Source organism: Grus americana, chromosome 1 (assembly GCF_028858705.1).
Source record: "Grus americana isolate bGruAme1 chromosome 1, bGruAme1.mat, whole genome shotgun sequence".
NCBI classification, from domain to species: domain Eukaryota; kingdom Metazoa; phylum Chordata; class Aves; order Gruiformes; family Gruidae; genus Grus; species Grus americana.
In genome coordinates this window covers 110,333,728-110,360,748 of record NC_072852.1, presented here as the reverse complement: position 1 = coordinate 110,360,748, position 27,021 = coordinate 110,333,728, and the positions used below count along the sequence as shown (strand labels likewise).

Below are 27,021 nucleotides of genomic sequence, written 5' to 3'. Positions count from 1 at the left end.
TGCAGCCAGGACTATGATCCGGAGCTGTTACTGTCTAAACGGAGGAGACGATAGTGCTGCTGGATCTGGACTGGCCTTAATATAAAGCTGCCTGGATGTAGATCTTCAGCTCGTGTTTATTTCCATCATCACAATAAAGGCTGGCTACTTCTGCTCTTCTTCCCCAGGGATTTTATACTGCCCAGAAAACTTGAGCTTTCCTTGAAAGCCTGTTTTCCTCGCATACCAAAACAGATACCATTTCATACACAGAATATGTACAACTTCCCTCCTTTTAGTGCATGATGTCCAAGTGAGTCCTTGCCCTTCACTTCTCTTCCCATCCTTTTACAGCCCCCGCAGAGCCTGGCTCTGGACAGCTGAAAGACAGATTAATTTAGCAACATACACTACCAGTAAAATGGTAATAAAGCTCTTCAAGCATCACTAAAATATGAGTGACTCACACTAGAGAACCAGCGGGACTGAACCCTGGCCAGATAGCATTGTCTTCTCCCTGTCTCACAAATCAAGCTGTAAACTGCAATAGACAATCAAGGCCGAACCTTCAAATCAGTGTTTAAACCTACGTGCAACTGCTGTCAACCAAAATGCAGCTTAGGCTGCTTCCTACCGTGCCTCCTCCCTCTCCCAAAAGTCTGGCCATTAATTTTCAATTGCTTAGTAGCATGTCACATAATCTGTCTTCTAGACACAAACACTGTCAAAATACTGTTAATTAGTGGATGAAAATCCATTTGATAAAATAATGTTCTTAAAAAAAAACAAACAACAAAACAAACCACAAAACAAGCAATGAATTGGCTCAAGTTGGAGCTGTCTGCTGCATCATACAAAGTGCCTGCTTCACTGGACAACTAATCCAAAGTAATCTTCTTTTGAGATCAGTGATTCACCATCTGATTTGCACTCCGATTTGCACTGGGAATGCCTGCTCCTGCAAATTATTCCAAAGTGGCAGATTACCTTATTTTTCACTGCCTACCCTTTGATTTCTGGAAACTGAGAGACAGCACATTTTTTCCAACAGTTGATGAAATAAAACTGAAAAAAATAAGATCCACGCATTTTTATAAAGACTCCTACTGGAAATAAACCTATAATAAACATCTTATTTTGGCAGTCAAACCCCAAATAGGTATGAAGGGAAAGTTCATAAGTTAAAAGCTTTGCTTTTAGCTTATCCAGAATCCTACCCTCCAGCTTCCAATTTCCTCTTTTTATCTAATGACTCACAGTTCTGTCAATCATTTCAACTAATGCCTAGGTATACTTCTTCTTCTTTTGCTCATACAGCTGTCGCTGCTGGAAGAATGCTGACCTGGTGAATGCCTTGGACTTTGACACAGGAAACCTGGGTTGGGGTTACCTTTCTGTTGCAGGGCTCCTTTTCGATCTGTGGTATCGCACTTAAGTGACCTCTGGCTCGGTTCCGCCACTGTAAAACAAAGACAACCACCTGCCCATCCCTTCACCTCTCAGCATTTGGTCATTTCTACTACTTAAACTATAAGGTCTATGTAGTAGGACGGGTTTCTTACTGTTCTCCTGCACTGTCTAAGACGGCGAGGCCAGTCTGGGTCGGAACATTTAGACTTGCCTCCATCATAAGAATGGCAATTGCACATTATTTGCCAGTGGTAAGAGTAAGCATGTTTAACGTTTTAACCAAATTAGCATCTGAATGAAGAACATTAGTAGGTTTCTGGTTTACTACATGCCTGTTCCTTAACTACATCAGAAAGGGTAACAATATTTTACATGTGAATATATGGGGGGTGGGGGGGGTGTATAGAAAATGTTGTGGGGTTTTTTTAACTTTTTTTATTTGTTTCATATTTTTAATTAAATATTCCCCAAATAAATTGCCCTTTTGTTAAATAATTCTAGGAGTTAGAGACTAAAGAGGAAAAAATATCAAATATCATGAGATATGATAAGACTGCAGAATCTAGCACTTTTGTCATATTTGTATCTGCCATTTCATAATCAAGGATGTATAACATCATTGAAATAAATCAGTAAGGAGGAAAGTCTTAGCATGTGTTTTCTTTTTCTCTTCAGTTACATAGATTAAGTTAACATTGACTAAGTCCATAAGATAAATCAGGGTTACAAACTGAGAACAGGGGAGATAAAAGGACAGAAATATTTTCAGATTTCAGAAAGTTTTTAACTCATCACTATGGCACTCTGTCATATCTAGTGAATACACAGGGTGCTGGTGTCCACTTGAGTTTCTGGATAACGTACAGCAACAATAACAGTCATTTAAAAAACATTGACATTACTAATTAGCTTAAGGCTAATTTTATGAAGCCTGTCAGATTTCTTAGATGGCTGTATGATATATCCAGCAGAACTGAATATTGGCAAGCTGCTATTAACTACATTTCCCTCTTCTGTGTCTGCCAAAATACATTGTAGAGTCAATAGATATTCCCTACAGTAACTTCCAAATAGCACCAAAGTTCAAACACATATAAGCGAATGCAAACCAGCTTGCCATTGCACGCTTTGCTGCTTCTGCAGCAAAACCATCTGATGTTTTCATAATGCACCCAGGTTAGGTCGTCAGAACGTGATCAACACAGATTTCCACCAGCAACCACAGTACATCCTTTGTATCGCTTTTAATGAAGCTGCAGTTTTCATTCTTAGCTACATCTTGTTGCCTGAGCAACAATGGTTTGGATTTGGCTTGCCTTTTTTTTTTCAATTCTACTCAATCAAATTAAATGGGGGGGTCAGAGGGAATCATTATGGGGCTCAGCAAAAAGTGGAGTGCTTTTCTAGCCCCACCTCCCTTTGATTCAGTGCCTCCCCTGTCCACAAATTGTGTCCCAGCAGAAATAAAAAAGAGATGAAACTGGTACTTGCTGCACAAGTCTACAGGCACAGAACTTCATTAGCAGCATCCATAAGTTCTGGCATACATTGACTCTAATAATGAAAGTTACTTGAAAGGGAAAAATAGAAAAAAAAAAGGAGAGAGACAGGAAGGTGAAGAGGGGAAAGGGAAAGTGGCTAGCAGGGAGAGTGGCAACGGGGTCCAGGAGGCTTAGGAGGCGCTCTCCCACGCACAGCTGGCACTGACGATGATGATGATGCTTTTTTGCCATGCTTTTCCTTTTGTTCTGTATACCAGTTCTCACTGGCCCAGCACTCGTGACCAACACTCATGTGGAGATCTGCAGGGGCTGGAAGAAGGGGGCTCTCTGGTGAGGTTACCTGGCCAGTGGGTACCGAAATGAGGGCTGTAAACAAGCTTCAACGTACGTTTCCAGGCAGTCTTGCAGTGGCGTCAGCGCTCACCTTTCATCCGCTTAGGCAGAAGTCAAACTGACAAGCTAAAGACAACCACAGTCTCATTTGTGGGCTTGCTTTGTAAACCTTATTTTTCAAGGCCTGTACACCAGAACCATGTTGTCATGCCTCGCTTGCTCACAGTGAAGACAAGAGCTGAAATCTGAGCAGAATAACTGTTTCTAGCTTTATGTGTTTGTGTGCTGCCAATTTTGTTTTCTTTTTTTTTAATTTTATTTTTTGGGGGGACAGAGTTCAAATGCAGATTTTCTGAAAGTGTCTCTTTAAGATTAACATAACATGCTATTTGGAAATTAGGCTCTTATATCCAACCAAAAACCTTTCAGAGAAGGCTTTCTACTGAGAAATATGGTAAGCTTGATGTTCCCTTTCCCTTCAGAATAAATTAATTGTACAGAAAGAAAATCAGCCATACCCAAATGCACGGCTTGTTATATTCTATGAATTTCCACTGTGCCTTAAAAACAAGTAACAAACATAAAATGCATTTCCTACAGTGCTCATTGCTGGACAGAATTCATGCCAATTACAAGGTTACGTTAACATCTCTGGGTAAGCATGAATAATATCAAAGTTAGGAAATGCTTTTATTTTGCTAAATGTTAGCTCACATCTTAGACATTTTTAGATAAAGGAAATAACAGTTTGACATCTAATTGCTGTTACATTAATTTTAAATTTCCAGCCCTATTCTAGTATTATGTAAGTGTTGGCATTGTACTAAAGCAAAAACATATAATAAAATTGGAAAAAACCACCTCAGGGAGTGCATATTATAAAAATATATACACATACATATAAAATAAAATATCTAGTATAAATATAAATAAATATGTATATATTATTTAAAATCAAGGAATAAATTCTATATCTAAAAAACGTATTTTAAAAAAAGAATGAAGCAGAAGTGGTCAGACAAGCAATCATAATTGCTTAAGATTTCAACTTTAGTTCAAATTCCTTTTATTAAATACCTTTTTCCCTGCTCAGCTATCAGTTTATTATTGATTCTTACCACAAGCCTCTCTTCAGTGATGTACTCTTGAAATCTCACTCTTTCTGCACATGCACATTCCCCGTACATGAATCATCTCACAGCAGGACAAACCTAATCCTTATTCTTCTGCATGAAAGCGCAGTGCCAAGCCAGTACATTCAGGGGACACAATGGAAGAGAAGCCGCCACCAATAACAGCGTACAATATATCATTTATCTTCTTACATACATTTGCTTGCTTCGGGCAACCCACTGACATGCCAAAATCTGGCTTTTTAGTGTAATACCATAGGACAACGATTTACTTGCGTACAATGCATTTTATGAATAATAATAGCACTATTTTAGGTCAGATACAGTTGGATTTACTCTCCGACTGCAGAGATCAGCAGAGCTAGTCCCAAGAGTCAGGGAACATGCCCCTGAAAGCCCACACCTTCCCCTTGGTCCCTTGGAGCTCCATGCCGTGCGAGACACTTTCCTGCAACTAAAGGAGAAGCAGCAAAACATGAGTTTTCCTTCCACCACAGCAGTAGCCAGGGAGTCTGGGAAAGGTAAATAAGCACACTTTTACAGGAGACTCTGCCTCCAGAAGGCATTCAAAACCCGCTGGCCCCTGCCCCCAGTGTCCCCTCCAGCCCACAGCCGTGGGCGGCACGGGAGCCCAGCACACCTGCCTGATGCCTTCCTGCTGCTCCTGGCCCCCCCAGAAGCTCGCGATCAGCCAGGCAGAAGGAAGCTGAGATTGCCAGACCCCAGGGTATGTACGTACTGCTAAGAAAGAGAGGACAAAGGTCCAGTCCCTGGACTACAGCCTGTCCAACTTGATTCCTTTTTATAGCAGAGTTGTCTTGCAGAGACTAACTGGAGCATCCAAAATAGCACTTGGGAATGAGCTTTCTCCCCCCGCCCAGGGTATCAAGCTCGGTGCTCAAGCTCATTTCTTTTTTGCTTAGAAGTACACATGTACCCCGGGCTGCATGGGGGAGGCCATCATCCTCTCTTCCAGTCCCACACTGAATCCTTGTGGATGACCACTTTGCTTCTTTCCACAAACCATGTGCTGCAGGAGACAAGGCGGCAGCTTTGGTCTGATAACGCTCTCGGTAGCGTGGGTTTAAGAGTCCGTGCAGGCAGGGACACAGGCTGTCCATAAGGGGCCATATTGCACCAGAAAGATAGAGAGGGTGTTAGCCGCACACGTGCTCCCTTAGTCCCCTGTGTGCAGTAAGCATTACTGCTGCATTCTCAAACAAGGTGCGCAGTCGATCTCCGAGTCCCTGAGCCCACGTGACCACTATGCAGGTCACAGAGCACCTAAATATCTGCCAGAGCTACCATCGAGCCACTCAGTTGTGATCGAGCCCTGGACTACGAGCTGCTTGGCACACAACAGTCAATGGGATTCAGAAATTAGGGGACTGCCATTGCAAGCATATGTTAAAAAAACTATATTAGTCATCAAATAAACTGATAAAACTTCACTGAAAGAATTAAGAAATTTCTTTCTTACATGCCTCAAAACTTCTATAAATAAAGAGCACATTATTACAATTTTCTCTTCTGATCAGCTACGCAGAAAACTATGTGTGGTTCTTCACACTACAAATACAGGCTTTTTATATGTTCACTTTTCTGTTGCTTGCTACCATATGAACCATGCCAGCAGCGGCTCTGCAGAGATTCTGCACAGCGGTCATTAGAATTTGTTTCATGACAAAGCCAGACTTGTTGCTAATCACACCTTTGCTCTACACAGGTGCTTCCCCAACAGCATCTCCTCTTCAGGATCTAGGTGGAGCAGCTGGAGATATTACCTACCCACCAGCTCCTTTTTGCTGCCAGATAGTTCTGCTGGCATAGTAGAAATTGTATGCACACACCAAATTTACTCCAGCAAAAGCCTACCCAAGCTAATTTAATCCATCCTCAGTAGCTTATTGCACTGAAGCCAAAGCAGAGGCCCCAGAACGATAAACAACCGTAGGACAGTCAAACATTGATCACTGAAATACAGCCTTGAGAGATGACAAAAGACTCCTCTTGCTTTAAGAAAAGATGAAAAAGCCAACAAAGAAAAATAACTTGAGCAAACCGTAAGACACCTGCTATGTCCTAGGACAGTGACCACCACACCTCCCCAGCTCTCTGCAGCACACAGTCCAGGGTGAAAGACCAAGGGCTAGGAACTGCCTGGAAACTCAAACTTCTTACAAAAGTCCAAGATTTTGATTTGAGGGAGGGGCAGAAGGGCAGAGAAAAGAAGTCTCCACCCCAGCTCCGGTTCTCCTGCCCAAGAGCTCTGGAGCTGCCGCACCGCACCCTCACCTCTGGGACTAAAACCGCCCGGGCTGGCAGCCAGTGCTGCTAACTCTGGGGCATGGGCTCCACGGGCTGGGATTGCATGCTCGCAGCTAATCCAGGCCTCGATTGCTGTGGACCAACGCTTTGCATGCATAGTGGTCGTGACTGGCAATGCTTATTGTTAATGACAGTCAGTCTAGTAAAATTTTGCTCTAAGGTTTGAAACTAGCCTTGCTTTTACTAAGCACTCCAATCATGGAAATGTCTAGTTCCCCACTTTAGATTATGGAAAAACATATCAAAATTTGTATTTGAAAGTACAGAACTTTTCTGTCTGTTGAAGGACAGGTCTCGGTGTGTTAGTACTCTCTTTCCCACTTTCAGCAGCTCACGTATAGTTTCCTTTGAGGAGTCCTGCAAGGCCTGCACACGCTTTGTTTCCATGTTAGTGCATGATCTGAGATGTGTTAGAATTACCACCACCTTTTCTGCTAACCTCAGGAGCAGGACTATCACAGCCTTTGGGAAAGTTTGTCTTCTGATAAGAGGACTGCATAGAAAAAGGTTCAAAGCTGAAAGACATATGTGATTTTTCTGTAAGGACAGCAAATTCTTTTTGCATTAACGATGCCTCGATCATGAGGACGGAGAGAACAGACATCGGCAAGTTAGAGACTCAGAGATGGTAAAATGTAGCATGACACAATGTTAATGCAGAAGGCAGTAGTGCCATTATTATTTCTTCATCAACTAAAACTTTCATAGCTTCTGTTGCGATAATTGTAATTAATGCCATTTACTTTGTAACTGGGGAATTACTTATAAAGAACACAGCACCTACAGTGCATTATAAACATTTTTGCATATTCAGTATCAGCTTGGGCTCCTGCTCTCATCTAGCTTCTTCCTGAATGTTAATGCAGCCTGCAGTGTATTATATAAGCAAGCGATTCAAAACAAATTACTTGAGATTCTTAATGTATCACATTTCCCTGTAAACAATGAGAGTTATACCAGGAATACAAATGAACTGGAATGAACCACACTAAAGTCGTAGCTACTCATGTTAAAATGCAGTGAGCTGGGCCTCAGGTATGCAGATTTCAGCAAGCAACCTTTGAACGTGGTGCCGAATTGTAGCGAAAGATGCGGGGTTTTCCTTTTAAGTAATGGTTTCCCTCTTTACCTTCCACATCTTACTGGAGTTGAGATTTAAGCTATTCCTCTTAATGTGTATTTGATCCATCTGTATTTTGTAACACAGGAGACCTGGAGCCTGCAAAGAAAATTGCAGTACCAGTGACCCATCTCCACGGCCACTGAAGCTAAAGGTGTTTGCCCACCTGTTTCACAAGGTGCCTTAGGGAGAGACTCGGAATTACTTCGGAGTCACGTAAAATAGCTGCATACATTTTTGCAAGCTCATAGTTGAGGACAACATCGGCACAATCAACTACCATCTCCTTTAAGTATTGAAAGAGAAGAGGCAGATGCCGCCAGGGTGCTTTGTCCCAACGCTGACTGGAGCAGGATGCCCTGGGAATACGCTCTGGCTGCCTATGGACACACTCGTGAGGGTTCATGCACGCGGCAGCCAACGGGATGGGATGCACATGCAATACAACGCAAGCTGTGCATCCCATTCAGACTGAGGCGCTTCTGAGCAGGACAGGAGGACGGAGGTTCCTGGAAACATCACTGTGAAAAGTCGAGGTGCCTGTAGCCTTCCAGCACCTTCAACTTTGCATGGCAGCTGAGGATCACCATTTTTGATGCAGAGAGAATTTGGTTACATGCATCTTTTTCACAGGATCACAGAAGAGTTGAAGTTGGAAAGCACCTCTGGACTTCGCCTGGTCCAACCCCCTGCTCAGAGCAGGGCACTCGAGTGCCTTGTGCGCTTTTAGCACTGCTGCAGAAAGCCGTTGTCCGCCTTTCTCTTGTACTTTGATCCTTGTTTCCACTGTTGCACTGACTCCTTTCCATGTTGTCAGCACAAATATTGGTGCAGCCGCCTGGTGAGCTGAAATGATGAACATACCTGAGTTAAAACTACACTACATCATATGTAAGTAATTTTAAACTAAATCATGTCTCTGATGTGGCTCATGGCAGCTGCACCAATCCTTATGCTGACAAGGTAAGAGGTAGCCCAAGGCCAGGAAAGAAAAGCCAAGAGCAAGATGGGCTGGGCCAGTTCTTTCTGTAGCATGCTGAACGGTGCCATTCAAAATGGATATGCTAGAGTTACGGTTTGGGGTTTCTTAATTTTATGCAAATTATTGTAATGATATAAATTCAGGCATGGATACAGCTGTAGCAATGTGAAATTGCACAGATTTTCCCATTTCTGAACCTGTTGCTGCTATATTGCCTGCAGGGCAAAGTTGGAATCCAAATCAGCCCCCAGACCATGGGAAAGTTCATCTGGTGAACTACCTGGCTCGCCCTAAACCCTAGACAGCGCGCGAGACGCCACCGAGGCAGTCTGAACCCACATAACCAACCTCGGTAACAGCTTGCAACATACATTTTCCAAAGCCTACATCAAACCAACCTCGGTAACAGCTTGCAACATACATTTTCCAAAGCCTACATCAAACCTAAAGGTCCACATGACTGAAAGGCTTAGTAACCACGAAGAAGATGCTGGAAGGGTGAGAATGGATGGGCACAGTGCTACTCTTCAGACATCTGTAATTATAATGGCTTTTGGAGAAATGAAACCGAAGTGGTCTGAACTAAATGCAGTGAAGTATCAGCTTGGTCTAATGATTCTGATTTGATAGAACAACTTATTATGCAGGGATGGTGGGAAAGCACTCCAAGTAGGCTTATCTGTTTTGCAGCAAAGAGGTAGGCTACCAAGTATGGGCGACATCTAGGCTTTGTCAGACTGTCCAGGTCCAGGCCACTTAGCTTGCATATAAAACATCAGATGAGATATTTTTGGGTGTGGACAAGAGCACAGTTAGCAAATAAGCATCAGCTTGAACTTTCCTGTGAAAAGCAAGCCCTGGCAAGAAGTTAAGGTATGTGAAATGCACTACAACTTCTCACTTAATAGCGTTAGCATAAGAGCCAGGGTGTTTTCCACCAGCTGACCATGCATGACCAAGCTGTTCTGCATAAACAGTTGAAAAATTCATCTATTATCAAGTAAAAATGCCTCCTGACATCTACAATCAGTCCTAAACAGCCACCTGGTCACGATAATCTATACAGGCATGACCTCCAGGCTGCATTATTATATTGTACGCATGAGAAAGATGGCAGAAAGCAGATTGAGAGTCAGACTCAACCTTCAGACTTTCTGCGTGGCATCAGACAAGCTTTCAAACTTGCACCCTGCTTATGCCACAGCAACATAAAGTTAACACCACTTACTTGGTGGCCTCGCTGGGGCAGACTTCTGGACTACATACCCAACACACAGTATCTTTCAAAAGATTCAGTATCTGGACATCTGGTAAGAACACGTGGATTAGCCAAGCAACTCATTAGACAGATGACAAAGTAGTTGTGCAGTTACTAGTTTCTTGAAGAAAAACTAAATGCAAATTTCTTTGCAAAATGGACACACATTTAACTTCAATGACAGCATTTGTTACATGCTGCTTCTTTACTTAAAATGTATACATATTAAAAGTTAATTTAGGTAGGAATTTGAGTACCAAAAAAAAAAAGTTTATTTCACTTACTCCTTCAAGAACATACTTTGGTGCATCAAGTTTTGCAGATTTTTCTGCAAAAAAAGAGTTCTTTTGCAAAACTCAGTTTTTAAACAACACTATAAGCTTGCACAGTAATTCCTACCTTTCTCCTCCCTTCCTAAAACACCAGCAATCAAGCACTGAGATGATGGTGATTATTAGAGGGGAAAAAAGACACTTATTCATCTTATATGGAGTATACTGTAGCAAAAAGATAAGTTATATCTATAAATCACTGCCTTACAGAACATACACTAAACAGGCAGTTGCTGCTTCTTGACCAGGCAACTTTCATACTGATCCCAATGGAATTTTACCCTGATTAATTACTTGCCAGATTCACTCACAGACATGTTTAGGCAGCATGGAGTCAAAGGACAGAATGAGGAATGTAATGTTCTTGCATAAAAAGAAGTGTTTCTTAAAGGCAAAGTATCTTTTCTGTAACTATAATATTGAACTTAAATTAGATTTGGAAGGATTTATTTTTTTTTAAAATTGGCTACTTAAACCTGTGACATTTAGAAACCTTCTCTCTCACTTTTCTCATGAAGATATTACTGTTTTCTTAGATGGTTTTACTTGTTTTTTCACGTACAGTGACAAAACCAATTATACAGATCCTTTGGTCAAAAGCTGAGTTCAAGTTTATCCTAGAATTAGCTGCGCTCCTCTCAACAGAAGCGAAAATAATTTAGTAAGTAGCATCTTTTTTCAGCATTCAGTTTCACCAGTGGATGATATGGTTGCTTTCAGAGCACAGCATAGCAGATATCACTGGATTAAGATTTAAATTAGTATCTACGTATTTACAGTAGTAAAAAACCAGCATGTGCACGTACACCCAGTATTTCTCAAGAGCACAGAAAGAAGTAGTTGATCAAAGAGAGGTTTAAGTTTGCTTATGCTCGCTGTTATGCCTGTATGCCGAGGTGTCCTTCAGTGTGCTCTGATTTATGTGGACAATGACAGATAACGAGTTATCAAAAGTGCCCGAGTACCAGCGGGTACCAGGCTCTGAAAACTAATTCCCAAGCTCCCATCCACGGAATCAGTCTACAGTGGTCTCATCCTTACGTGCTCAGGTAGATTAATATTTTCATTATGGAATCAATAGCTCAAACCTCCGTGCTGCGAGGGGTGACAAGGACCTTGTAAGTAGCCTGGTTTAAAGAGCGCGCCCTTCTTCCTCTGGTCTCCTGCAGAGTAAGTTGGGGAGCAGAAGGAATGAGGCACTGTGCAGACACGAGTTACCACAACACCTGCATTAAAAGATTATGCAGCAGCATGTGTTAACTGCAAAGTTCAAGTACATTTTATTAAGTGTTATAAAATATATACAATCTTAAAATACAGCGCATTTCAAACACGGGTTGTAAGACCTCATTGGTATCACTACAGCATTGAATAGATGATACACTTCCTATCAAATCAGCAGACCAGAGAGCTAGGAAAAAACAAAACTTTATTTCAGATTACAAACTCTTTCAATGCCCCGCTGCTTAAGCATATATTTTCTGCTACCTGAGTTGATTTTGTTAACCTCACCAACTTTTGAATCTCCGTGGGGGTGAGGCAGAGAGGAGTGGTTGTGCACACTCTTCAAAATACAGAACTAGCAGGAAAAACGGTGGTACTCAATTTGTAAACGTGGCATTAAAAATACGTAAAAAGAAAAAAATTTAGTACTTACAAAACTGAATACAGCCTACTTAACAATCTTGAATCTAAAGTGAGATCAAGTAAAAAAACAGCACTTCATTTCATAATGTACTTCAGTTTCACCATACTTGAAAGTCATGCAAAAACTGATGCCTGTTTCTTCATGTTTATACCACTGTTATGTCACCAATCTTGTATGCGATGTCATACTATAAAAAGAAAGAATATCATTAATCTATATTAACAAGAGGCTAGATACTGTAATATACAGTAATTAAATGCACGATTCCAATCATCACCCAAGTTACGGTCATTCAGATTAGAGTTTATACCAGCATCTTGCAGAAAACCAGTGCAGTGGTGTAGCAAATTGACTCCATTTATCAGTGAACGTTAAATGACTGGAAGCTGCACTTAATAGCAAATTTTCAGGATCTTCACCTAGGTTATGTGAAAATCCTCAGATTTCCCAGCGCGTACCTGCTGCCATCAATTTTTAAAGTATCTGTCAAAGTCTGCTTAGCTGTCTCTCTCCTCAGTTTCATACCAGTAACTTGAATTATCAAAGAACCACACAGTTTTGTTGTTTAATGCTACAAACAGTTTTCTCAAAGAATCCAGTGACTCATCCCAATCTACATACTGGCTTGTTTCACCATTTCCTCAGAAGTCAGTTCTAGTTCCTTGACTATTTCTGTTGACTTTTTCTGGAGATGCTTTTTTGCACAAAGGTAGTAAAAAATAATTCTTTGTTCCAGTTACAGTTCTTTATCAGCTCTGTATTCTTTGACTTAGTATTCCAAGACTGATATTGTAAGAAAAATGTAACCAAGCATTTTTGCTGCCACTCCATGCTGCAAAACTGCCTTTTCATATGCTGCCTGTACTCCAACTCTGCTGACAGTCACTAATATTAATTTTCCAAACATGATACTCTAACAGAAAACAACTCTTCCTAATTAATAATCCACTAAGGTATATGGATAGGTTGCATTTACTGGAAACATCTCATTTTCTTACTCCATGTCAGCTTATTAAAAGCTTTTGCATTACTATACCAGTCCTCACAGAACATTAAAACATGCCTCAACTCCACCGCAGTTTTTCTATAAGACCAGTAATTAAAAAAACTGACTCAGGCTACCTCTGTAACATCTTTCTTCCTTGCACACTGTCATATTGCAATTAGAATTACACATCAAATACAATCTTCCAGTTGCGTATGACAGTAAAAATAATTGAGTACCTTCGCAAAACCTTGCTTGGAAGCATAACTCAAATCAGTATAGACTACTGCTTGGCATTAAATAACTACGTTTGCCTTCTTTTTATTTCAAGAAATTATCTAGCATGATAATCTGTTTTGCAACTTCATTCTGGATATTGTTTATATAATTATTCTTTTAAGGAATGTAACTGTGTAAAAGTGCATTTTCAGGATCATTTATCTAACATTTTCTCCATGTTGGAAGATTTTTTTTTTCCTTCTGGAACATCTGTTCCACCCTAACCTAATACATCTCTCCTCAGCTGTAGTATCACAGGGACAAGAACCCTAGTATCAGCCTGAAATTGCATTTGATCAAATTATCTGATACTCTGTAGGAGGCATATTAATTGCAACTGAACACTGAGGCGAAAAGTGCCCTTTCTATCTGTATTCCTGGATAAGGCAGGCGAGCGAGTAGGGGCTCATGTAACGGCACGTCCTCTTCGCTCCCTTCCATGAATGAGTCAAGAGAAAATTAACATATCCTGCTTAGGAAGAAAAAGGCCTGCTACATGGCACACAGAGACGAGCTAGGATGGGGTCAGAGCTTTTGATCCTCCAGGGGTTTGGAAAAGCAAAAGTTAAAAATCAGATGTTTAAATGAGCTGGAAGGGCAAAATGGAACAAACACAACGTAATCTGTTCTCCTTTGCCTGCACTGTCCTGATACTTTCAGTCTTGATTTTCTTCTTCGTTCCTTCTCATCTAAGTAAATCTCTACCAAAAAAAAAAAAAAAAAGGCAAAGAAAAATGCAGTCTGGCAAGTGAACCCTAGCATGCAGCTAGAGGTCATCCATGCAGCTGTGATAAAGAAAAAAAAAAAATCCACTCATGAGTGTTGTAACTTATAAACAAGATGTGGTAACTCTTTTGCATCTTTCAAAGAAAAATATCGATTAATGAGAAACACTGTCTGCCCAAGTACTTGCAATCATAACCTTATTACATTTAAGCTGGAAAAACAGAAGGCAGTCTAAATTATGATATATGCGTATTTAGTTTAAAGTGCCTAATGCCTAAACCAAAGACAAGTGAGTAAAACTGGTTAGGAACAAAAATTATGATAGAAAAGATCAGTAAAGGGAATGACCCAGCACAAAAGCATGATCAACAGTAACATACTATACTCAGAAAAACGAAAACCGTCTAAAAATCCATCCTGCTGCAGTGGTGAAATGAATCCAGCAATCAGAAATAAAACGGCAGCGTGTAATAGAAAGAGGAAGGTCGGCCTTGTAAGTGGGAAGCTGTAGGCAGAGGAAAGTGATATGAAAAGCCAAACACAAAGAGGAATTTCTTGCTGACAGGGCCAACGATGACAAGAAGGAGCTTTACGTCTCTCTTTACGTACCTCAGCCTGGCAGTAAAAGCATACATGGCTAGCTACCTCCAATATCAGTAACAATGAAGAGTAACAACTCGACACGCCCTGGTTCTGTAAGTTCGTACTATTTATTTTGGGAATCCCTTACCCTGAGAATACCTTCCAGCACACTAGCAAGGGAGCGGCAGGGAAAAGTGCGGTGAGGGAGCGTGAAGCGTCCCCGCCGAGTGCTGAGGGACACCAGCCCGGGTGAAGACTGTCCTCTCTCCCACCTGCCATTGAGTGGAAGGAGAGAGGAGCTGCCGGGTCCCGAGGTGATGCCAAGCAGGGACCCAAGCCGGGATCTGTGACGAAGGCCTCCAGAGGAAACGCGTTTCCCCTTGCATTGGCAATGGGCTTTGGGGGATCTTTCACCCTCAGGAAGCTGCCTAATGAGATCTGCCCTACTATTATTTTTACTACAACTTGAAAGACCCAGGTAGCACCAGAAGTACTGGAAGAGTGACCATTGTCAGGACAGAATCAACAACAGCAAGCGGCAGGGGACAGAGACAACCGCAGGTGGTCTGACCAAGATAACTATCTATAAATACATATATCTGAAAATCTTCTGTGATAATGAAAGAAGTGAAAATAAGCACTAGATGGGCAACTGATAAAAACTAAGAAGACTCAAGGATACCTTAAAAAAAATGACAGCACAATGGGAAAGTCTAATTCCAAAAGTATCTAAAAGTCAAGAATTATCTCCATTCTAACAAATGGGGAAGCCAAGGAATAAGATGCCAACGTTTAAAAAATAATAAAAGAAACCCAAAATCACATGGCTAACTCATGACAGAGACAGCACATCAACTCTAATCTTCTACTTCATTAATCAGACTGCCTTGCCTTGCCTTGGGATTCTTTTATTATTAGTATTATTGCAGGTGAATGAGTTTCTGTTAGCCATGTCGAGCATTAAGGATACCCTAAGCTTCCTTGCACGTTCAGCAACTTTTCCCTCATGTACGAGCCATAAAGCCGGCAGCAAGTTAACTAGTTAATATGGTTGGCACAGACACAGGATGTTGTCAGAATAAAATTCACATGTGAAATTTAATGACCCAATTTTCAGTGTCAGTTGGACACCCCACTCAGAGAGCTGATTAAAATCCTGGCTTGCCCAGGTAACACCAGGGGCAGGGAAATTATGCTAATTCAAGCAACAAAAAGGACTGTTGAGCATAAAGGCTCTAACACTCCTTCCAGCTCTTTCATCTAGGAATAAAGGATTTTAGTGCGTTGTCTGAGATTCCTGCCTGCCCACCCAGTTAATGCACTACTAAAAAAAAAATCACACTGATATGCATATATCATATCTAAATAATACACCTAAAATACTTCAAGTAGCAACATAATCTTGATTTTAAAAACATGTAATTGCTGTTTAAAACTCTGATGGCTTTCAAGTATGCAAGTCTAGCGTGATCAGAACTGTGTGTTATCTGTACAACAATCACAATTTTCATTGTCTTGCTCCTAAAAGAAAACCAACAGATACAATTACAATATGTCTGAGGACTTTTTTTTTCCTGAATGAGCTGTAAATGAAGAAACATCATTGGTGACCTTAACTTCAGTCTGAGGAAAATGGACATTTTAATGACTAACGCTAAGCTCTGGTCCATACTAGTCAATCAGGCTTCAGTTACACCTTTTTTTTTGGCAAGTAAAACGGATCTAGAAGCATGTACTTCTAGCATAGCAATACAGCATGTGTGAAGGTAACATAAATATAGCCTTTCTCACCACAATTGTTAAAACCTATCAAAAACTACATTCATATCTCAGCTGTACATTTCCTTTCATGATCTCCGTACAGCTTACAGCTTTTTATCAGAGTTTATACTTAAAGCACCTTAATTGCTGCAGATTACAATAACCCTTTTCTTACCTAAATTATTTTCCCAAGTAAGGAATAATGACTTTCCGGCACCTAAGAAGGTTAATTTGCTTTCTGTTGGAAAACCTAGCATTTCTTAGCACGTCACTGCAAACCATGGCTGAACCTTCGGAAGGGCTGCAGCCTGCCCGAGCGTCGGCCGCAAGAGGGCAGTCAGAATTCCGAGGCACAAATTCCCTTACTTTTGTCTCAATACAAAGCACTCCTATTTAGCCATAAAATGTTTTGGATTTTTCTTCCTCAAGTGGGCTGATATGAGACACCATAGCTTTTTTTTTTTTTTTTTAAAGTTCTGTGTTTTAAACACAGTGAGTTTTCTCATCTTAAATAGAGATACAAGGTAATTAAATTAATTAGGTAACAGAAAGAGGTCACTAAAACCACAACTGGAGTCTGAAGTGAAAGAAAAAGACATTGCAATTCTTAAGCAATTTCGTGTTGAATTACAGAACACAAGGACGAAACCAGGACAAGACCAAACAGTTCATCTGAAGCAGTATCCTTTTAGCAAGCTGTAATTTTTCTTGCATGCCAACAAGAAACAGGGAAAGATCTATTAAAGTAATTGCAAGCTTTCTTTTGTATTTTGCAGCTCTTACAGCTTAGAAGAACTGTTTCTGCTCTTGACAGTTACAGGATTGGAAGTGACATGGAAGGGCATTTTATTTATCCGGATAAGAAGTTCGGTGCTAGCAGCCACAACATAAGCTTTTTGACATGTTCCACAAACCACCAGCTGTGCCCCTAGTTGTCATCTTCTTTAGCAGTCACAAGCAATTCAGTAGCTTTAAGTATTACCACCAGTTGTCTCTATTTCTGCTCTAAGGGCATCAGTATCCCTCCCACCTGAGCTAAATGGAAATCTTCAGAAACCATTTTATCTTGATCTCCTACAGTTAGAGTAAGGCACAACACGAGTGTTTTGACTTCAGCAAATATTTTCTTAGAAACACCACCCATTCGGACGACTAGCCAGATGCTGTGAGCTGCTGCTGGTTGCAATCCAGAGACCTTAAATGCCGAGAATGGATGCTCTGCCGCACACTTTAACTTCTGTGAAATTTGACTAACCCTGACTGCTGTTTTCCAAGTAAAATATTACCAAGTGACAAGGAATAAGGAGATTGAGATTCCTGTATGGGATAATAGCTTCACTTACAAATCATGAAGCAGGCCAAATCATAAGCTATGAAAAGGTGTTACTTTACTTGTACAGCAGTAACTGGCCACAAGAAACAAAATCTGCTTCTTTCCTATTCACACAGAACATAATTTGCAAAACTGATGTAATTGGAAGCTATTATAGTAATGGTAGTAGATGAAATCACTTTTATAGCTCTTTACCATCTGATTTACTATTCCTTGATACCACATTCTGAATGAGCTGCTACCTAACCTCAGTGTCCGCGGCACTCCTGGAGATGTTTGGGCCCAGAGCACCATGAAGCTGGGCTGTCACCGTCTGCCCTGTGTGGGGTGTTCAGGACACTTTAGTCTACAGTTTCTGACTGTTTCTTTATACAGTATTGTTAGCAATAACATAATCAAAACCATCACATACAGAAATTACTTCACGGTAGGAAGAGTACAGGGCGCTGCAATTTAAGCAATGACGATGCACTGGCTATATAAGCAACTCTAAATGCAGAAAGGTTTTGCAGATTGCCTGAAAACCCCTACATCAGACACTGCTGGAAACCAGAGTAGGGAAACGCTTCAAGAAGCTGGACAGTCCATTTACGTTTCCAGAATTCAGGTCCTTCCTACAAAAGCCCCCACAAACTGATGAGGCTCGCTTCTTTCCTCTCCTCATTTTCCAATTAGGGAAAGTACTCTGGGCAAAAAAATCCCACACCCTTCAGGTACAGCACTCAACTTTCGTCCTGCCTGCCTGCAGCTCACAGAGCCACAGCATCCAGCCCCGAGAAGTGGGACAACTGTCATCACATCGCACAGCTTTCTGCGCTTCCCAGAGGACATACTGCCTCCAGAGGTTTCTTCCCCGAAGAAGAAATTAGATTACTGAAGGTAAAGTGATGTGCGCTCAGATGTTAACGTCTCCTCTAATATTGCCATGTTTTCAAATTGTTACATAATAAAGTTGTGTAACCAACACACTCAACTTTTATAAAGCTACTCCCCTCCCGCCATCTAGCAATCCTGACATCATACAAGCTTCCTGTATACAAGCTGCTGTTCCCTGAATAATATGGTAGGATTGTCCTTCACCCGGCCAACGCTAAGTTAAAAAAAAAAAAAAGAAAAAAGAGAAAGAGAGAGGAAATGTCAATGACTATGCTGATCCACCACAAATGAGGACCCAGCTAGCAGCTGTCACTGCTAAATGATGCTATTGACTTTGCATATTCAAAGCAAACTGGCTAGTACTCAACAGCTGAAAGGCGAAGACTTCAAAACTCCAATTTATGAGGGTGACGCTAACATTGAATTACAACATGAAAATCAAAGGATCCTTAAAGGATCCCTGTTTTCAGTAAGTTGACTTTGAATGCAAGTCAGAAGCAGAGACAATGAAGTCCTCTGGGCCAGTTTGCTGCCAGAGTGTTTATTCTATAAAATTAAAGGTTTATATTCTTCTCCTGATAGCTGAGCCTGCACCATTCTGCAAAAAGCCTAAAGCAAGTTAAAAAAGCAACAGTCATCGTAACTCAAGTACACATATTATTTTTATATTAAGATGCAAGTCTTCATGTTGTGAGCAATCACCTACAGCCAACCCTGAAGTGAAAGGTAGTTTTTAGAATAAGCTGAGACTTTGAAAGGTAGGCAACATTCATAGCTTCTTTTACTCTACTCTTGCTTTTGCTCCTTGATCAGCTATTTGCTTCATGAGCTCTTTGGTTTTGTTTTATGGATTTTACAAACAAGAAAGCAAGGTTAAGTCGCTGGCATTAACTGTTTTCTAAAACAGTCTAACAATCAGCTGCTTATCAGCATTACCATAGAGCTTGAAAGAACCCAAGCTTGTCCATCCGAGAAGTCAATTTGAAATAGAAAAAATTCCTACAAGTTTTTCCATCAGTACTCCATTTAACTTCATATGCTCGTGCACACATGCATCAAACAGGTTTTTTATGTATACACAAAGAAGTGACTGAAACATCTGACATGGCACAGGTACACATTAACATATGAAGATATGCATATGTTATGAATAAATGTAAGCTAATTAGGCCTCCAATGATATAAAAATAATACCTGCCATTAATGCAAACAGAGCCCATGCCAGACTTCACTTCCTAAAACTAAGTACATGCCTAAGACAACATTGGAGAAATTACATTAATCTTAAGTAAAATTACAAGGACAGTAAACAGGTGGTTTGCAAGGGGTGGGGAGTATCCCAAGTCAACTTCATTTGAATCAAAAAAGATGCAAGTTAACCGACAATATAAAACCAAGCATTTTATTGACATGCTTTGAGTGTTGTAAACCTGCTTGTTTGAATTTTAAAAGACAGGAATTTATCAGTTTCAGGAATTTTTTGTTCTACCTAAATTAAAGAGGGATGAAATTTAATCTAAAGTTCCTTTTGCAGCCTTATGTTTCAGAATAACTGTTGACATCATTCTGGTATGTTTTTAAAATTGATCACTACATCTGTGTACCTACAATTAGAAACCACAAATAAGTGCATATTTTGAACTATCTAAGGGTTTACTTCCCTTAGAAATTAATGGGGAGGGAAAAGCAAGAAATAAAATGATTAATGCCAGCATGGTATACACAGCCATATTTATTAGTTCACTTCCAATTACATAAAGAGAAAGCTGAAGCCATACACAAGTGCTGCTTTAAAATAAAGACAGACTACTGTTTTCTCCAACAGTTTTATTTCAAAAAGTACACAAGTCTGTCATGGAACTACAGCATTTTAAAATTTTGGATTTTGTTTTTACAAATTTACTCACAATATTTGTATTTTAAAATACCATTTCCCCTATAGTGTGAATATAAAACCTCATACTGAAATTCATATCAATATTCAAGTCCATGCTTTGTGCATGAGAAGCGTAACGTAACGTCATAACATTTTGGATTCCAGGAAATATTATTGCTCCAATTTCAATTGAGATGTGCCTCAATGCTGGAGGACCAATAACCAAAGGGTCCCATAAAGCACCTATCAAGTGTATAAAACAAGGTTTAAGTGACACAAATAGTAGTATATCTTTAGACCGGAACAAAGATCTAAAGTGATCCAGAATATACACTGTTGAGAACAAAACCAAAAGCCTATCATGGAAACCAGTAATACACAATATTCAGCATTACAGAAAAACTCGCAATTAAGAAGTCTTACTTGTACTATTAAGCAGAAAGCATACATCTAACATGAATGCGACTAGAGGTGATAAAGATGTATGCATTGTACATTTCTTTCAAAAGTCATGTTTTACCCCTCCAACAAGGCATTTCTGTGCACTACACAGTAATGGAAGAAGTATTCATTTTTAGGTAAAGAAGTTTCACACAAATATCTTTAAAGATCTATTTCAGAAAGTTTATGAAAATGCTTGTAATGTATGGACAAGTGTTATGTAACCTCTACAGTATTACAAGTCTAACACTTTATTCACACCATGCTAAAATTGAAGTTTTTCTTCTATATATAGTAGTCCTCAACAGGCAAGTTTACAGTCATGACATTAACTAGAGGCTTCTTGAGTTCACTTACAGTATTTACATAATGGTACCACCCCACCCTTTTTTTTTCTTTTTATTAAATTGAGACATTAAAAATGCCACCTTCTAACTGGTATATCAGCTGCCATTACTTCCTGGAAGAGTTCTGTTAATGGAGTTATCTGTAAGATCTGACACCTCACATGTTTAACCAGTTCATCTCCTATGCAGCTAGAAATCATTGCTGAACTATAGTAGCTGCTTTTGAGAATCATAATCCAGTGTAAGTGAACAATCTATTGGCTAAACAAAGTAATTTATAATAGCAGTATTGTATTTCCATGGTAATGTTGTATCCATTCAAAAAGGCATGATGATACCAACTTGAGGCAAAGTTTACCCCAAGTCAGAGGTTCCTTATTTCAGATAAGGGCTATGTCAGATTCTATTTCTTTTATTTTCTGTGCAATTACATAAATAGACAGACACTGTCAAGGCTGCTAAGCCTAACAGCTAGGCTCTGAGGGCACATCACGCTGTCCTTCTGTTCTGTCCGTTTATTATTTTGTACAAGCTGACAGAGCATTAAGCATGTGTAAACTCTGCTCTGTATACTTTAGTGAGATAAGTTTCTGTTCTTGAGTGTCCTAGGGCTTACCTGACTGAAAGCACAGGGTCTCAGGGCAAACCAAAAAAAACCCCAAACAACCCCTCCCCTTCAAAACAAAACAAAACAAAAACAAACCCAAAACCACCACCACCAAAAGCAAACAAACAAAAACTAAAGTCCACATCTAATCTCATGTATGTCCACAGATGGCTAAGAACCAAATTCAGTAGGTTTGTTGCTTAGGTTTATAGCTATCTCTCAGTCTGTGATTCAGTTTAGTTTTGTAGTCAACAAGTATAATAACTATACCCTTTTAATTAAGGAAGGCCTTAGTTTCAAGGTAAACAATCAGTGTATAATTAAAATTTCAGAAGTCTCTTCTATCACAATAATTGGATGCAAGAAGATGTCTCCTCATCTATTGTTCTTCATAAGCATATGTTTGGCACAGTTGCTAAATCTATTATTTACCATGCAAGTAAAAGTCAATCATTCATCTCACTGATACAACAACTGAACAGTTTTCAGGAATATAAACACTTAGATCATAATTAGCAATTGAAGGAGTAACTGACATTTTGAAATACAGAACAATACAGAGAGAGCCACTGAAGTCACATCCAAAAATAGGCATGAAGAGGTATAAATAGTACATAAGAATCAAGAAATCAGATCACAGTGTCATGTTTTAAGAACTGTACCATCATCTAAGCACCTGTTCAACCAGTAAATTTAGGCACCAGAAATTTCATAAAAACTGAAGTTACAATCAGGCAAAGTTTATTGAAAAGGCACACATGAAAGATAAAAAACCTGATCTCTAACAGTATCAGTTTACAATCTAAAAAAGTCCCAAATGTGTAAAACTAAGTCTAGAATACTTAATAGCCATTCAAGTTTCTAAATTCAGTATGAAGGGTATGTTCTTTACATTAATAGTGCCAGCCAAAAATTGTGCACCTAACTACAGATAGGACAAACATTTAGTAGTAAGCCGAAGAATTCATCACAGATCTATAAGCAGCTACAAAAAAAGCAGACACTAAACCTAGAAGTTTGAAGAGATGTCTTCTTTCACACTGTTGCTACATACAAATAATCCTAACATCTTTCAACAGGCTATTCAGGTATTTCCTTCATCAACATCAGTGCCACATACTATATGCCTTTAGAGTTTTCCAAAATACCTTGCGGTTTAACATCTATAGCTAGAACAAGCTGAAGGGACTCCCTGTTCTGCCCCCAGCACAGGATCAAGAAAGCAAGCAGGTAATAGGAAGAAAAAAATCCACAAAGATTCAAACTGCACTAAGCTTTAAATCCAGCTTAGTATATAGTATATAATATCAGTCATCAGAAGCTATCAAAAGTCCTTAAGTATGTGTGAAAGTAAGATAAGGAATTGTTCTGTTCCTCCTGTACTGCTTTAAGTTTGTAAAACTGGGAAGAAGAGTTTTTAATCTTGAAACATGAGATTTGTATCAACAATTCTGGATACCTATTTCCTCTCAGACTAGTTACGTGAAACTCTGGCTCTTAAAAGTCTAAATGTCTGTTAATAAGAATATTTAGGGTTGTTTGAGAGCCAAGGAGAAATGAGCTTTAAATTCCTTGCAAATTCATACAGAAAGATATTAAGTTAGTAAAGTCTAACTACTGCTTACACATATATGGGAAAAGATGTTTCCAAAGTGATGTTAGAGCAAGGAAGCAGATACCAAATACCAGTTACTTAACAGCTTTCATTAAAACCCTATGGATTTTCTAGGTAATCAGTTTGGAAAAAAGTAAGAGCATTGCCTTAGAATCTAAACAGGCTTTGGAAAATGCAAGGTACAATTAACTTAAGACCTGTAGAGAGATATATATTCATTCTTACCGTGAGAGTAACAGTTGATCTATAGATTTTAAAGCTTAGATAACCACTACCAACAATCTGATAGGACCTCTTGCATCAGATAACATAAGTATTGTTATATTATACTTATGTTATCTGACATAACTAGAACTAGTGATGACAGAAAAAGTCATGTTTCAAAGAGCTTGCAAAGTCTCCGGTCACATTTCCACTCACTGAAATTTTAAATTCAGAATAGATTCATTGAATTAATTAAACCAATCAAATAACTGGTAGCCCCTGAAATAAGAGCTAAAGAAGTGCTCCAAACAAACATTACCAGGTTAAAGAACTGTGTAAGTACTCAGAGTCTGAACAGAATTCAAAGTCATCATCAGCATTTCAGCCCTCTGCAACTTCATCACACAGTGGCCAAGTTAAAATATTTCTGTTACTCCAAAATTGAGGATAAAGTTTCAGGAACTCTGCGAAACTTCATGGTCTACATATGAAATGCTTTTGTTACTTCTCACTTGTATCTCGCTGTTACAAATTCACAACTGAACATTAGCCAACAGTGTCTCTTCAGCAACCTACCAGAGGTCCAAATACCTTCAGTGTCCGATATTTATTTAGGAACTTCAATGCTTTTAGCAAATAGTTCAACTGTCATATACTAATAAGTTTAAAAATAAAAATGAGAATTGGTGGCTTTTCAAACTAACTTGTTCATTTTCTTCAAGGAAAATTGCATGCCATTGTTTAAATGAGGGATGGAACATGGTAGTTTTCTCTAATACTTACAATGAACACTTAAAAAACAGCATTTAAATTAATAATATTTTATACTATGGACCCATCTTTGCTTTGTGCTGGAATCATCACAGGAACAGCTCCCATTCTACTTAAATTAGGTGCAGCTACCTTTGAAGGTGCAAAGGTTGGGTTTTGACCAGGAGCACGTTCAAAGTCTTCACTTGGGACTTGGCTATATGGAGTTTTGGTATATCCTTCCATATTTGAGGGAGACATCGAACCCAGAGAAGAACGATTGCTCCCCATGTAGCTGCGGGCTGTTGAACTGCGACTTTTTGGAGGTGGAACATCTTCTCTGAAATAAATAAAAAAAACCAGAACAGTTGGAACGAGAGTTCAGTCACTATGTCGAAGCTTACAAAACAAATTTTCAGTTTGTTTCTTTCTATTCTGACACAAGCCAACAGAGGCTCACATATTAAGTTAAAAAAAAAAAGTATTAATTGCTTTTAAAATCTTTACTGAAATTAGACGTTACTACTACACCATATTCAAAACAAAAAGTTCCCTGACAAGCTGTTAGTATGTTAATAAGCTTTCCAGATTAAGACAGAAGTCTCAACTGTTAAGTATCTTACTTGCAGAAATACACACTTAAAAGTTAATCTTCAAATAATACTGCTCAGAAATTAAAGATATGTCATTACCTGATATCATGATGTACTTCTTTCTCATATTTCTTCTCTCTCTGTTTCTTACAGTAACAGAAGACAAGAAAAGCCAGTACAGAAAGACCCAGCAGAGTTCCTATAATAGCTCCAGCAATTATACCAGCTGTATTTATAGCTAGAATAGATAAATAACAATACTGTTTAAGTGTTGCATTTATATGACCAGTTTCTTTTCTTTCAACGTTAAAAACAGTATGTTTCCACATGATCCAGTTTAACAGTATATCACTGAATCACAGAGGGTATGCTTCAATTACATGCATGTAAAACAGTAATAAGAGTTACAGCTTTCTGCATGAAAAGCGACATTTCAGGAAGTAAAGACTTGAAGTGGCAACCATCGGTTAGACAACAGGGTTGTTTTTTTTTACCTTTTAGGAGTTTAGAGAAACAAAATTATTCCATTTTAATACACAAAACACTCTATGACCATTACACAGCAAACACTTACGAGGGGTGACATTCAGCTCAACAGAACATTCATCCGTGCCCACTCTGTTCGAGGCAACGCAACTGTATGTGCCAGAATAGTCTCGAGAGGCATTTTTCAAGAGAAGTTCCCCTGTATTTTTATCTACAAACAATAAAAGATAACAGTTTACCATTTGCCAAAGTTTAATTCCATATTCAATACTACAGAATAAGTGAACCAGCACATAGATGAAGTCTTAACTAAAAAAATGCCATATTAAAAATACCCAAATAAAAACAAAAGTCTATCATGCTGCAAAATACTATTATTTGTAAAAGCCTTTTACCTTGTTAGAAATTTATTCCTCAACCTACAGGGTAATTGGTCTGTCAACAGACTGGAACAAATGCTTAACATGGCAAATTCCCTCATCCTAACACAGAATTCTAAAATACAAAAGATTAACTGCTTCCCGGAAGTACCTCCTTCTCTTCTGTCTAAACTGGTTCTACACAACCAACCCTGATGCCTGCAGAACCCTTGTTCAACATGAGGTTGATCTAACCTAAACGCTGCACTCCAGTGGGTGACTGATTAAGTCTAGCTATGCTGACAGAGTAGGAGACATGAATCAGCAATCACAAAAAGAGTATTTCCCCAGGGCTTCCAAAGCCATCGACAAGTACCTTTGTGAGATTCTACTACATGAACTTCAAACGGTTTACATGCTTTAATTGCCAACAGATTTGCCATCAACACTGCAAGAGACTACATCACAGGAACAAAGCACCAAATAAATACTTAGCTCTCCCAGCTGAACAAGAAGTTAGGTAGAATTTAGATTCTTGAGAACATGTTCAGTGTCCCCAAACTTATATTCACAAGCCTAAAGCAAACGTTGTTTTCTCAAGTTACATGCCACTTTTGCTTACTTCCTTGGTCATTCTTGTCCAGCACTGATACTGTCAATTGATTTTTTTGTTACCATGAGAAAATTTGGGATGTCGAGAAAGAAAGGGAGTAACAACGTAAGCTTAAAATCTTGACAAGGACATTAGTGATCAACTCTTCACTGTCAAAACAATAAATAAGATATCAAGCATCAATACCAGGAGGCAAGATCAAAATGAAGAACTGTACAAGGTTCTTCATATGTAGCTGATATTTTAGAGATCTGTGTTCTAAGGTATTACAAATTGTAATAGACAATGAAAGTTTAAAGGATATTGGAGACGTTCACGGAAGTCAGTTTTTGTTTGTTTTAAATCAATTAAACTGAAACTACATCTGAATTTCCTGAGGTATAAGTTAAGGGAGGGTAAGAGACCACACAAGTTCTTACCCTCTTTTCCCTAGACAACCACTTTGGTTGCTTTTAAACATATGATACCACTTTGTCCTGTATGTCCTGCACGACCTAGGTTGTCTAGTTGTAAGCAGATTCTTAAACTGCTTCATCTGCAAGGAAAACACACCAACTCAAGGT

General features: G+C 39.3%; 1 protein-coding gene across 3 annotated transcripts in view; it reads right to left on the bottom strand.

Moving 5' to 3' along the window:
* Positions 1 to 11,610: 11,610 nt before the first annotated feature.
* Positions 11,611 to 27,021, bottom strand: part of CXADR (CXADR Ig-like cell adhesion molecule) — a 37,399-nt gene continuing 21,988 nt past the window's right edge. For 2 of the 3 annotated variants that reach the window (XM_054804832.1, XM_054804847.1), the window contains 3 exons: positions 25,575 to 25,697; positions 25,100 to 25,238; positions 20,380 to 24,747 (listed from right to left, as the gene is read on the bottom strand). In XM_054804832.1, coding sequence (XP_054660807.1) covers positions 24,480 to 24,747; positions 25,100 to 25,238; positions 25,575 to 25,697 — 530 coding nt within the window. In that variant the 3' untranslated portion in view covers positions 20,380 to 24,479. Of the gene's footprint in view, positions 12,213 to 20,379; positions 24,748 to 25,099; positions 25,239 to 25,574; positions 25,698 to 27,021 lie in introns of those variants that run through there. The other variant, XM_054804841.1, reaches the window with a different exon arrangement.